At 40.7% G+C, this 12,452-nt stretch overlaps 1 protein-coding gene across 1 annotated transcript in view; it reads left to right on the forward strand.

The window, feature by feature from the left end:
- Positions 1-12,452, forward strand: part of Trpm3 (transient receptor potential cation channel subfamily M member 3) — an 851,352-nt gene that overhangs the window by 596,767 nt on the left and 242,133 nt on the right. Inside the window, 1 exon segment of the mRNA XM_032891718.1 lies at positions 2,134-2,305. Coding sequence (XP_032747609.1) covers positions 2,134-2,305 — 172 coding nt within the window.

Here is a 12,452-nt window from a genome sequence, read left to right on the forward strand (position 1 = left end):
CAGGAAGCCAGCACAAGTGACTAGGGTCCACTGTCACACATCATCTAATCCCCAATACTCCAGTCTCCCTTTACTCTCACAGAGCTGCTGTGTCTTCCCCACCCCCACAGCACTGAGTCCTCAGGACCTGCCACTGAAAATCAGCACAGGAACTGGAGCGTTTTCCTTTGCCTAGTGCGCAATGCGGAGGCACTTTCAGAAGAGGAGAAAGTCTTTCTGCTCAGCCTCTCAGCAAAGCATTAATATTTATTAGCGAGCACTCCCCTGTAGGATGAATGTTTTATGATCAACTATGAGTGGCAACAAATGGGAATTTCAACCACAAGCCACCCATTCTTCCAGCGCTAGGGAGTGCAGAACAGACAATACAGGCCTCTCCATTTTGGAAGCATCCCACTCACTCTTCGGGACAAGGCAGCAATTGACCACTGCCCCCGGGGTTATTAGAGGCAATAATCAAGCCTATCAGATTTCAAAATCAACAAGGAGCAATTAAAATGGAACTCGGCCTTGGCGTCATATTGAAGCTATATTTAAAAACCAGAATACATATAACAGGACTGAAAACCATTTCAGAAGCTTGGAATCATATACATATTTGAAATTTAAATCAGACCAGTTCCTGAACAATTCTGAAAAGAAAGGATCCGCTGCCTTTCCAGGTTTGAACACAAGCATTGCCTATGTCAGGTTTGCCTATTCATTCAGTTCGCCGAGGGCATTTCATCTTCCTGGCACATTGGACTGTGGGTTTTGAATCAGCATCAAGGTCTAAAAAATGACTTACATGAGCTCTTCACAATTGAAAACTGCCCTCACTAAATCACTCTGCAATGTGCTTAATGCATGGCTCGATCTTCCTCCCCTATTGTATGGTGAGTTATTACATGCTGGAAGAGGCGAGTGCGTCTCATCTGTGTAATTAATGGATGCACTACACAGAGGCACAGAAATAAGATCCCAGTAGCATCTATTTCCGTCCTGCCAATTTCAGTGATTTTCGTGCAGGAGAAACCAATCTGAGACTGTGCAATAGTGAGCCTTCTGAAAGGCCTTCTCTTCCTCCTCTCCAGCGGAAGCTCCAACCTAGGTATTTTAGCCATAGTTTGCCAATATCCTGCATGTCTGATTTTGTTTAAGCAGGGGGGAAAATAATAATCTCAGAGTTTTGAATCAGGTTTGGATCCAAGTTCTGATTATTCGTCTAAATTTTTAGAGAACTTTCCTATCTCTTTACTTTCCTAGCTCAAAAATAAACATAATGTGTAAGGTAGGATTATAGCATGGAATACAGATGCTATGTGAAAAGCAGCCAGCTCATGATGGATATGGTTTTGTTAACAAAAAAAAATTGTCAAAGACTGTATTAAATTGCTCTATTTTACAGAGTGCAATTCATTATTGAAATTTAAAAAAAATCAAAATGGGAGTGGGAGAACACAATAGAGACAAACTTTTAGGCCTGGTGTATTTCCATCACACGAGACTGTTACTTTATATTCAAGCTGTTTTGTACTTAAGAAGTCTATCAAATACAGTGTTGGTTCTCAAAAACAGAACTTCCGGTTCCTAAGTGAGGTACAACAAATTTCCCTAACTGGGCCTCCTTGTCTGGCCTTAGTGGGAGAGAATACACCTAGTCCTGCAGTGATTTAATGAGCCAGGGTGAGGTGATATCCACGGGGGTGGGGGCCTCCCCCTTCTTAGAGAAGGGAAGGGGGCTTAGGGAGAGAGGACATGTGAGGTAGGGACTGGGAGGAGAAGGGGGGCTGATACTGCGATGTAAAGTGAATAGAGAAGAGAACGTGCTCCTCCCCCAACTCCTGAAACTGATCGCCAGAATGACTTCTACAGTACCTATTAAACCACAGACATGACAGAAGAAGGGGGAAAATATCCTAATTAAACTTAAAAAATTATGATTGGCTCAGTAACAAAATAAGAATTTGACTTAGTCATCAGCACACGGGTCTTTAATACAGTGAAGACGTGAGCTCAGACTTGGTAAGAGATGGTTCTTTAAGCATGGTCTTCCTATCAGGGAACCACCACGCCTTCTTTCAATGTCTCTCATCCTCTGCCTCACATCCTGTTTCCTCCTTTCTGACCCTGCCTTCCTTTTGCTGCCCGTAGGTAGTCCGACCATACCAGACCATGTCAAACCCTATGAGCAAACTCACCGTTCTCAATAGCATGCACTCCCACTTCATCCTGGCTGACAATGGGACCACGGGAAAATACGGGGCCGAGGTGAAACTCCGCCGACAACTGGAAAAGCACATTTCACTCCAGAAGATAAACACAAGTAAGTAAGCCACGCTGACCACTGCACCGCCTAGAAAATAATGCCAAGTGTTTACGTATCCTATGCAGCAAGGATAGGAAAACTCAAGGAAGCGGTAGGCACCGCCATCTTCCTCCTGGGCCAGGGAGCAGGAAGTTATCCAGGGGAACGCAAGAGGAAACCTGAGAATACTAACACAATTAAGGGGTTCAAGCTCATTTCTTCGTGCATAGAGAATCCATCCCCAGCTGTGATTTAGGGATGCAGATAAGCTTTCTCTGAAACTTTCCTACTTCCTTCCACAGTACCCAAGAGAAGAAAGGCACCCCAGAGAAACGGCTGCTATTTAGAAAGCCTCTGTGTGTGTGTGTGTGTGTGTGTGTGTGTGTGTGTGTGTGTGTGTGTGTGTGTGTGTGTGTCACTAAAAAAGGCAAAGCAAATCAGGCTTTGATCTTAGCGCAGAGGAGTCTCAAAGGAGTTGAATGTTTTTAAACTAAAGCGTACTGGGCAGGCATCTTGCTCCGACTCTAACACTGTTTTACTTTTATGTATGTATGAATTTGTCATCTCCAGCCATGTGTGCACTTCCCTATGAGTATGTATGCATGCTGCACGCTACATCTCTAATGGCTATAAAGTTTCTCTGAAGGACTCGTGAGCTCTGTACTGAAGTTGTCATATAAACATTTGGCTGGAAAAAGAAAGGATGCTCCCTGATCATCTACTAAGGGTCCTCTCAGAAAAAAAAAAATGCTTCCCTTTCCACAAAGTGATATGTGAGGCTTCAGTGGTTTGCAGTTTAGATTGTAAATACCTTCACATTCATACATACATACATATACACATACATACATACACACAGACACAGCACACACACAAACATCTATGTATATATATACATATAGATGTTTATGAGTAAATGTATGTTGCTCACTCTTGAAGGACGAGAGAAAATTATTACTTATATGCATAATACACATAGATGTTTGTGTGCATGTACGTATATATTACATATATATAATGGAAGTTTGCATATAACATTAAATTTCCAAATCCTGTAATTCCAAGAAAAGCTAGATTCTCTTTGGCTACTCTTCAAAATCCCACCTCTCTTCTCTGCCTTTGTGCTTGATAAATCTTCCTGCTATAGCTGACTTTTTGCCAGAGTTTCGATGCCAGGCCCTTCTGGTCTCAACTTCCCCTTCTTAACCCTCCTCTCTAGGTGTCTCTCTGGCTGCTTACTTAGACCGGCTTTATACATTCATCACATTCCGGGTGAAATTGGAAATAATGATTTCGGCTCAAGTCTGAAATAAAAACTATGTGAGGAAACTCTATTCTTGAATCTTTGCAGCTGTGGCCCAAGAGGAACACTGGGAGAAGGGCTGCAGTAAACACACACACACACACACACACACACACACACACACACACACACACACACACACACACAGCAGAGACAGATACAGAGACAGAGAGACAGAGACAAAGAGAAAGAGAAACCTAACTGATCAGAGGCTGGCAGAGACAAAAGCATTGTCATCAGCCAGGTGGTAAGCTTTGCTGAAAATGCTAGCACTTTCCTTCATCTCAGTATTTGAGAGAATGGATGGGGAGATGTTATACAATTAGTACTATTTTAAGTTATTTTAGAATATAGCGTTACTTTTGGTTTTTTCCCTCTGCTATTGGGTTAAATATGAGAGTTCATGAGAAATTAGCTAGAAACTGGAAGACAGGAGAGCAAGGACACAAGACATAATTCAAAGTGAAACTTAGTACAGAACAATTAGAAATACTCTCTAGACCAGCAAAGCCCATCACTGTGCAGGCCCTAGTGGCTCCTGAGGCATTTATAAAGCAGCACTAGATGTGTGGCTGGATGGCTATTTAGTAATTTATAAAGCAGAGCTGGATGTAGATGTGCAGTTGGATGGCTATTCAGTAATTTAGAAAACAGGACAAGATGTGGGGTTGCATGTGTTTGGTACCCATCTGAGGATATGCAAGTTAGCCCAGCCAAAACTATTAGTTGAGCCTCGTGTTTGAGAGATGCCCAGACAGAGGGTGTCTTTGGTTCATTCCAGAGGGGACACTCTTTGTTATGTAATTCATGTGCCTCAAAGAATGCCTTTCTCCAAAGGTTTTTTAAAGTGCTGAGTATTACAATTGGCCTTTCAGGGAAGGAGGGAAGGAAGGAGCAAGGGGCAGGCAGGAAGGCTCCTGAACAACACTTTATGCCAGTGACATCATAGGCCAAACACCTGGAGAATGAAGGGCAACCATAGCAGATGGTTAGAGGAGACCCAATAAGAGGCATTCTGTGGAGTGACAACTCATCAGGAACCCATTACACCTTGTTTATGGAGACACTGGACCATTGTTTTACTATCAAAGAAGCAGTTGGGGTGGGAACCCAGGCATGGGTTGTATATATAGAGATGGAGCATTGACCCAAGTACTGATGGGCTTATCTTGTTAATGGATTTTGAGGCATCATAGAAACATACAGGCCCCCATTCTGTTGTATGAGCAGGCCCAAGAAGTGGATAACAGAAGCCCAGTAGACCCCAAAAGTCAAGGAAGCTAAGAAGAGAGGTGTCTGTCTGTAAGTGTCATGAGTTAGGGCCTACCGTTCTGGCCTTCTACTCATTGGAGTTTGTCTGACACTGTCTCTGGATCTGCTGGATCTATATGACCCTGAAATGAGAAGTCACTAGATGACTGAGTGATTCCTGATTTATAAGGTAGACTTCCCTTCTTATTGTGTTCAGACTCAAAGGGGCAAGGAAATACAAGTTTGTTGGGTGGGAAGAGTGACCACGCTCCATGAGAAGTTTCCATTCACCTTGCAACATGGAAAATTGCCCATAGCAACCACAGAAATCTCCAGAGAAAGACTGGGAAAAGGCACAAAGTCATAGCATGAATCAACCTAAGAATATCAACATTTAAGGCAACCCCACTCCCTGCTGGAAACATTTCTACTTTCTTCCCTGAGTGCACCTTTTTACTTCATACCATAATTAGCAATTAATGATCCTTTAAACGCTTAAGTTTTAATCTGAGTCTGTTCTAAAAATTCTACGTATGTTTCCATTTCCTGCTTTAAAATGGAAATTACAAAAAACCCAATTGCCTGGAAATTAGGCATTCTACCATAGCAATCCTGCTACCACCTCTTATACCCATGATGGTTCTAGGGATATAAGAACTCACACACAGCACTCTCCTCACTGAAATACCATGTCCCATCAATCAGGGGAGACGAGTTTAACAGCAGTAACCTATTCACAAGCCTGTTTACCTACATGAATGGCACTGCTTTGTGGAGAATGCATCTGTTAAACATAGCGTGTATCCTGCTCAGGAGACCTGTAAGCCTCTTTTCGTCAGCATGACAATTATTAGTAACATAAGCACTGAGTGTGTTTACATTAATGTGCACTCTGACATCCATTATCCCATTCACATCCCTCTCTACCAGTCAGTAGAAAGGCACTGTCAGGGATTATCAAGGGCTCTGTTTATAAAAGAGAGCTCTTTTAGACATGAGAAATTGCCTGCTTTAGAATACTCAACTATTTGCAATTTTTCAAACCACAAATTTAACCTACTGGGGACAATGCCAATTATTCCTTTAGTAAATAAATATCTAGTGAAGTCTTAGCATTTACCTGCTATTGTTAAGATCTGGGAAGGCAGAAATAATTCATTGAGCTTCAGACAAGAACAAAGATAATAATAGAAAAACAAGTGAAGTTGTAATATCTGATAGTAATGAGTGCTATTAGGAGAAATAAAGCTAAGGAAGGTATCTGTGGGCACACACATGTATATTTCTAGAGAGTCATTTAGATTAGGTAGCTAGGTGTGGCCTGTAGGAGGAATAACATTGAAGCCAGGGACTGACTGAAGAGAGGGATGACTGTGGGTGGAGCATTATGGGTAACATGCAGGGACAGACTCTTGAGGTGTTTGATGAAGACAGGAAAAGCTTAGCAAAGAATCAGATTTAATTACAAGGAATTTGGATCTAAGAAGTTAAAGGTAATCACTACTGTGCTTTAAAACATTACTCCAGCTCTATGTAAAGGTAATACTGGAAGAATGGATAAGATTAAAAGCCAGAGATGCATTTAGGAGGACCTCCCAGTAAGGCAGTAGGGCAGACACACTGATGTTTGAGTGGAAGACTGGAAAGACGGTAAAGTCTGGTCAGACGCAGGATATAAAAGACTGAAGTGTTGTGTCTGAGAAAGGAGTAGCTATGTGTCTTCATGGTATGCTTCAGGGAAAAGGTCCAAACATGTACAAATTAGAGTGTGTTTCGATAGCGTGGGCATTGTTCTGACAGTCATAACACGTATTACATATTGTCCGCATTTACCAAGTCATGGCCACTCCTGTTTCCTCTGCACACACACCCGTTGAACCCTCTGCATAATGGTGAAGGACGTCCAGACAGCACACAATTCCACCCAGAATTGCCTCAGCACCAAAGTATATGCATCTTATGTTGGCCACTCATGGGCGATAACTGGGGGAGGTAACCTAAGAGTAGTGATCTACAAACCCTTAAGAATTCACACTTCTTCTTTCTTAAGAAAAAAAATAAATATTAACAGTAGCTTCGAGGCCACCAAAACAGGGAATGGGAGACTTCATTCTAGTCTGCTGTAGCACCCTGGGGCAACTCTTAGGTAATACTTCTTACCTTGTGTCTTTAAATGACTGGAAGAGGCATTTTCAAGCCCTACCACAGAAAAATGACTAATATTGGAAGACATGGAAACATGTATTACTTTGCTTCAATCACTACACGGAATACCTGTGCTGGCTGACAGCAATGTATTCCACAAAGACAAACACTCTTAAGAAAATTACACTACTTCCTTGTCCGTCACTTGAACTGTTTGGTCAAACTATAGCCGTGGGTGTGCTCAAAACACATGGATATACGCAGAAACATTTTCAGAGAATAAAGAGTGTCTTAAATATATTATCTTGCTGTTATAAAAACTATCTTAAAAGTCGGGACAATCTTCTTTTCCAATGCCAAATTCTACCTTTAGCTTACCAAAAAATACATTTAAAACAATATTGTCCCTGCAGCTCTCAGTAACAAGGGTTGAACATTCCCAGAAGCTCTAACTTTCTTTTAAAGAGTTTGAAGGAAGAAATGTTACTCTGAGGGAGAGAGGAAGTCTCTGCCTATTGAAAATGCTATGAAAGCGCAGTGGCCGCTAAATGTGGACAGGCAGATTACCATAGTCCTAGAACTTTAGGCAAGGTGCCGGGTTGTTTTTTTGTTTGGTTTATTTTGTTGTTGTTGTTTTGTAATGTTTGTGAATCTGTGCACACAAAATGATAGTACAAACCATTATGACTAAATGAGTGAACGCAGTACAATTATGACATGAGGCAGTTCAGACCTTTGGCCCACTTCCGGCCCCCTCAGAAGAAATCATGGACCATGTTTATATAGCCTCTCTGCTTTAGTTCTAATTGTAACACTGATCCTCTGCCCTGCAGCCTGTCAGACAAAGCTAGGGTGCTCATTAGAACATCCTTACCACTTTTCAACATGACTCTGCTAATTAAGTGTCTATATCTCCCTTAAGTTATAGAGAGGGTCCAGAGGGAGAAAGAGGGCTAAAAATTATATACTGGCATGTACCGAGTACCTATTAACACCAAGTATTAAGTGGTAATTGATAGAATTTCTTGGTCCCTAAAGTAATAACCAGAAACCTTTAATTTTTCCTGAATAGTTGAAAGCCCAATTGTCACTAGGGCCTGAGTCAACACTTCAGAAAAGATGAGAGAGCCGCCATTAGAGGCTGAAGCTATAGTCCTGTGTATGAGTTATCACGACTGTCATTTAGGCTTGGTGTGTATTCTGCCTATGTCAGGGCAAGAACTTTGCCTGATGCAAAATGACCCAGAACAACCTAAACCCTTAGATTAGAAAAAGACCAATTGTCTTTGGGATCCATTTGAGTGAAGTGCTGGTGGCTTCCCACTTTAGATGTTACATTTCACCCAATGAAAATGTTTTATTTGGCTTGGACACATCATTATATTAAGCACATCTGTCTAGGACATCTTTATGAAACTAGAGTTCCCTGGCTTTTCCTCTCTGCTTAAATGAGACCTCTCTACCAGGTTAAATCCAATCTAAGAAATCCTCTCACAGCAGCCCGCTGTGGATTCATGTGCCTTGAGGTTGAGTTAATGGTGGTGTCACTGAGTGCATTGAGGTTTCCACCATCAACACTGCTGCCACTTTTGAAGTTTGCTACAAAGATAATTTGATGCTACTGGCCCCAGAACATCTGACATTTAACCATGCCCTTGCCTTACGAGGTTACCCAGAGCACTTTTCTCTGAAGGAGCAGATTCAAATGAGTTTGACATTTATTTTTAAGTAAACATGGAACAGAAATGATTGTAGAACTCCTAAAATTGATCAAATGATATTAGCATTTAGAAGCCTCTGTGGGGGCGGGGGTGTCATAAAATTCTTGTTGCAACACCCCTACACATTTATGACTTTGTACTTCTTCACACAAACCATGAAGAAGACAATGATAAGAGAGGTGTGTCTCAGTAGGTCAGACTAGCATCTTTAAACCAGTCCAGCTTTTTGTGGAAAGTATTTTCCCTTCCCATTGAGATGAGTCTTCTGAACACACTGGTCACAAGGAAGTCAAAGCTTTGTAAAGGCCAGTTAGTTAAAATCAAGTTGAATATAAAGTTGGTATGTGTCTATGAGGGACACACCAATTTAAAGGAATTTATGACGGCAAGGCTCCTATAATTAGAAGTAACTACTTGTGACTGTATCATTTACATCCTGATTCCTTGACTATCATATTTGGTGATCACTCCGAAAGATGGATTTTATATAATTCTCAATTACGGTGGAGGTACAACCTCCCTTAACAGACATTTAAAATGAGAGGACGAATCTGGAGTTATCCCAATCTCTGGTACTTAATTAATGACATGGGAGAGGGACAAGAATACTGACATTCTATGATACGTAAGACAACTCCTGGCTCCCAACCAATGACACCTCTTAGGATGTGTTTGCTACTTGAATACATGTAGAAGAAACATCACTGAGGAAGAGTGGTGAGATTAAAAATATTTAACACTCTTTAAAGACTTTGGTGCCCTTAAATCCATAACATGGGAAGGATGCCAGCTCTGATACATCCTGGCATCACTGTGAGAAATTCTCTGTAACAACTCACTTCATCAGCACTGCACATGAAGCCTGTTCTCTCCTGGAGATGCCCAATGGCATCGCTGTATTAGAGCCCTTCCTGCTTTTGGAGTCAGGGAATGAACCTGAGTTGACCTTTGTGCCATCATAGCTGTAGAAAAGCTGCTTTTTATTTGAAGAGACTTGCCGACCAGCCTAACAGGCAGAACCAGCCCATGATGTAAATGAAATCAGAATTACCAATTCAGCAGCACCCGCTCTTAGACCACTGCTTTGGATGTTTCGGGCTCGGTGATTCTAGTGCTTCAGGCTGGAAGCTTTCCTGTCACAGATTTTAGTGTCCAGAGAAATCCCACAGTCTACAGTTGTCAGCTAACATGGGAATCAAACAAAGCCCCGACAGGCAATTGCTTTACCCCTGAGACCTGCCAAGCTTACTCCTTGGATGACATTGCCCAGGAAACACTCTAATACATCAGGGCTCTACGAGAATAGACATCGGATGTGAATACCAACAAAATGCTAATTTCTTATCTATAAATTACTGAGAATTATTCTAAAAGGTAGAGGCAGGAAAGGAATGTAAATCTTGAGCGAATGAGTAATTCATGAAACAAGCACTGTGAGGCAATTTTTCTAAAAAATTTACGTTGCATATCTAGCCTAGTAGCATATATATTTCATATCCCTAGACTGTAGTAGTAGATCATTCATATATATACATATATATATATTCATATTTTCTATTATTAAACCATGGAACCAATTCTCCCTGAAAGGTTGACATCAGTCAAGAACCTTTGGCTTTATCAGGACTCTTATCAGCCTCACTGACATTGATGTGTGTCAGGGCTAAGCAATAGTCACCATTTGGATACGAAGGACAATTAGTAACCAGTCCAGTTATATTACCGTAAGAAATGTGAAAACTCCCAATGTCTGGGACTTTTTTCTAATTCCGTGAAGAATGGCATTAGAATTTTGCTGGGAACTGCACAGAATCTGTAGATTACTTTTTGTAATATAGCATTATTTTCATTGTGTTAATCCAGCCATTACAGAAACGCAGAAGGTCTTCCCATCATCTGTATCTTCTTTAGTTTTCTTTTTCCACGTCTTAAAGTCCTCACTGTAGGGGCCTTTCACTGCCTTGGTTAAGATTAGTTCTAGGTACTCTTTATAAAGAAGGAGATAGACTTTGCACTAATTGTTGTGATCTATGAAAGCTACCGAAGTTTTTGCATTGTTTTTGTATCTTGCACCTTTACTGTGTCCGTTAGATCTAAGAGTTTTCTGGTATAGTATATAGGCTCATTTCAGTACAAGCTTTGTTGTCTACAAATAGGAATAGTTTGACTCTTTCCAACCCTAGCATTGTTACTTTAACATCTTTCCCTTGTCTTACTCCTCTAGCTAATATCTGAAGTACTATATTGAACAAGCAAGATTAGAGTAGATAGCCTTGTTTCATCACCGATTGTGGAAGAAATGTTCTCACCACCTTTTTCCTATTCAGTGTAGTGTTGTCCACGTGTTTGTTGGCTATAGCCTTTACTTTTTAAGTTATGTTAAAACTATACCTACTCTCCAGGATTTTTATAAGGAAGGCTTGCTAAACTTTGCCCAATGCCTTTCTGCATCTGACAAGATGATTGTGTGGTTTCTGTCCTTAAGTTTATTTATATGGTCCATTACATTTACTTATTTGCATATGTTGAGCCATCCTTGTATCTATGGCAACAGGTCCCCTTGGTTGTGATATATGATCTCCTTGAAAGCGCTCTTGATCTTGGTTGGGAATTTCTGCATCTATGTCCAACAGGAAGATTGGTCTGTAGTTTTCTTACTTTGTCTTTATCTGGTTTTCATATCGAAATAAGGGTAGCTTCATAAAAGAAATTTGGTAGTGTTCTTTCCCATCCCATCTGTGGAATGATCGAGAAGTATTGGTGTTATATCTTCCTAAAAAGTTTTATAAAATTCAGTAGTGAATGCATATGGTTGATTCTATTCCTAGCCATATGCCTCAGGGAATCCATACCCAATCACTGAGAGACTTGTACACTCAGGTTTATTGCTGCTCTATTCCCAAAAGCAAGATCAGAAATGGCCTAGATGTCTGTCAACAAATGAATGGACAATGAGTATATGATACATATAGACAGTGAAACATTATCAACCTGCAAATAAAAATGGCATTTGCAAAAAATAGATGAGTCTGAAAAGCATTGTATCAAGTAAGATGATGAATGTTCTGAAAGATACTGTGTGTTCTCTCTTATACTTGGGTCCTAGTTTGTCATATATACATGTAATATATAAATGAGAATAAATGCTAGTAAAGCCTAAATTAAAAGGAGACCAAAAGAAAGTAAAAAAGGTACTAAGGAAGACAACAGGACAAAAGCCATGTATGACATGAAGGAGAAAAGAAAACTCTACTCAAACACACTTTGTTCCAGAAATAGCACCACGATAAGAATGCCTTATGCATTCTTTGATTTCTGTTACTGTGGTAAAATACTCACTAAAACCAACTTGGGGAAGAAAGGGTTTCTTTCATCTCACAGTTTACAGTTCACCCTTGAGAAAAAGCAAGATAGGAACTCAAGGCAGAAACCACAGCAGAATGCTGCTTACTGGTTTTCTCCCTCTGATTTACTCAACTACATTTCTTATCGTCCCTGACTAGTGATGGTATGTGTGGTACCCTCCTGAATCAACTACCAATTAAGAAAGTGCCCATAGGCAAGCCCCTCTTTCCAGGTGACCCTAATTTGTGTCAACCTAAAACTAGCCAGAATGTTGCTAATTTAAAATTTTTAGCTATTTTTCTGGCAAAAAAAAAAATGCGGGTTTGTTTGTTTTACCAATGATAATTGAAATAAAAATGGCCTGTATCCCATGCCTCACAGGTCACTTTCTTCTGATATA

This window comes from Rattus rattus, chromosome 2, assembly GCF_011064425.1.
Source record: "Rattus rattus isolate New Zealand chromosome 2, Rrattus_CSIRO_v1, whole genome shotgun sequence".
NCBI classification, from domain to species: Eukaryota; Metazoa; Chordata; class Mammalia; order Rodentia; family Muridae; genus Rattus; species Rattus rattus.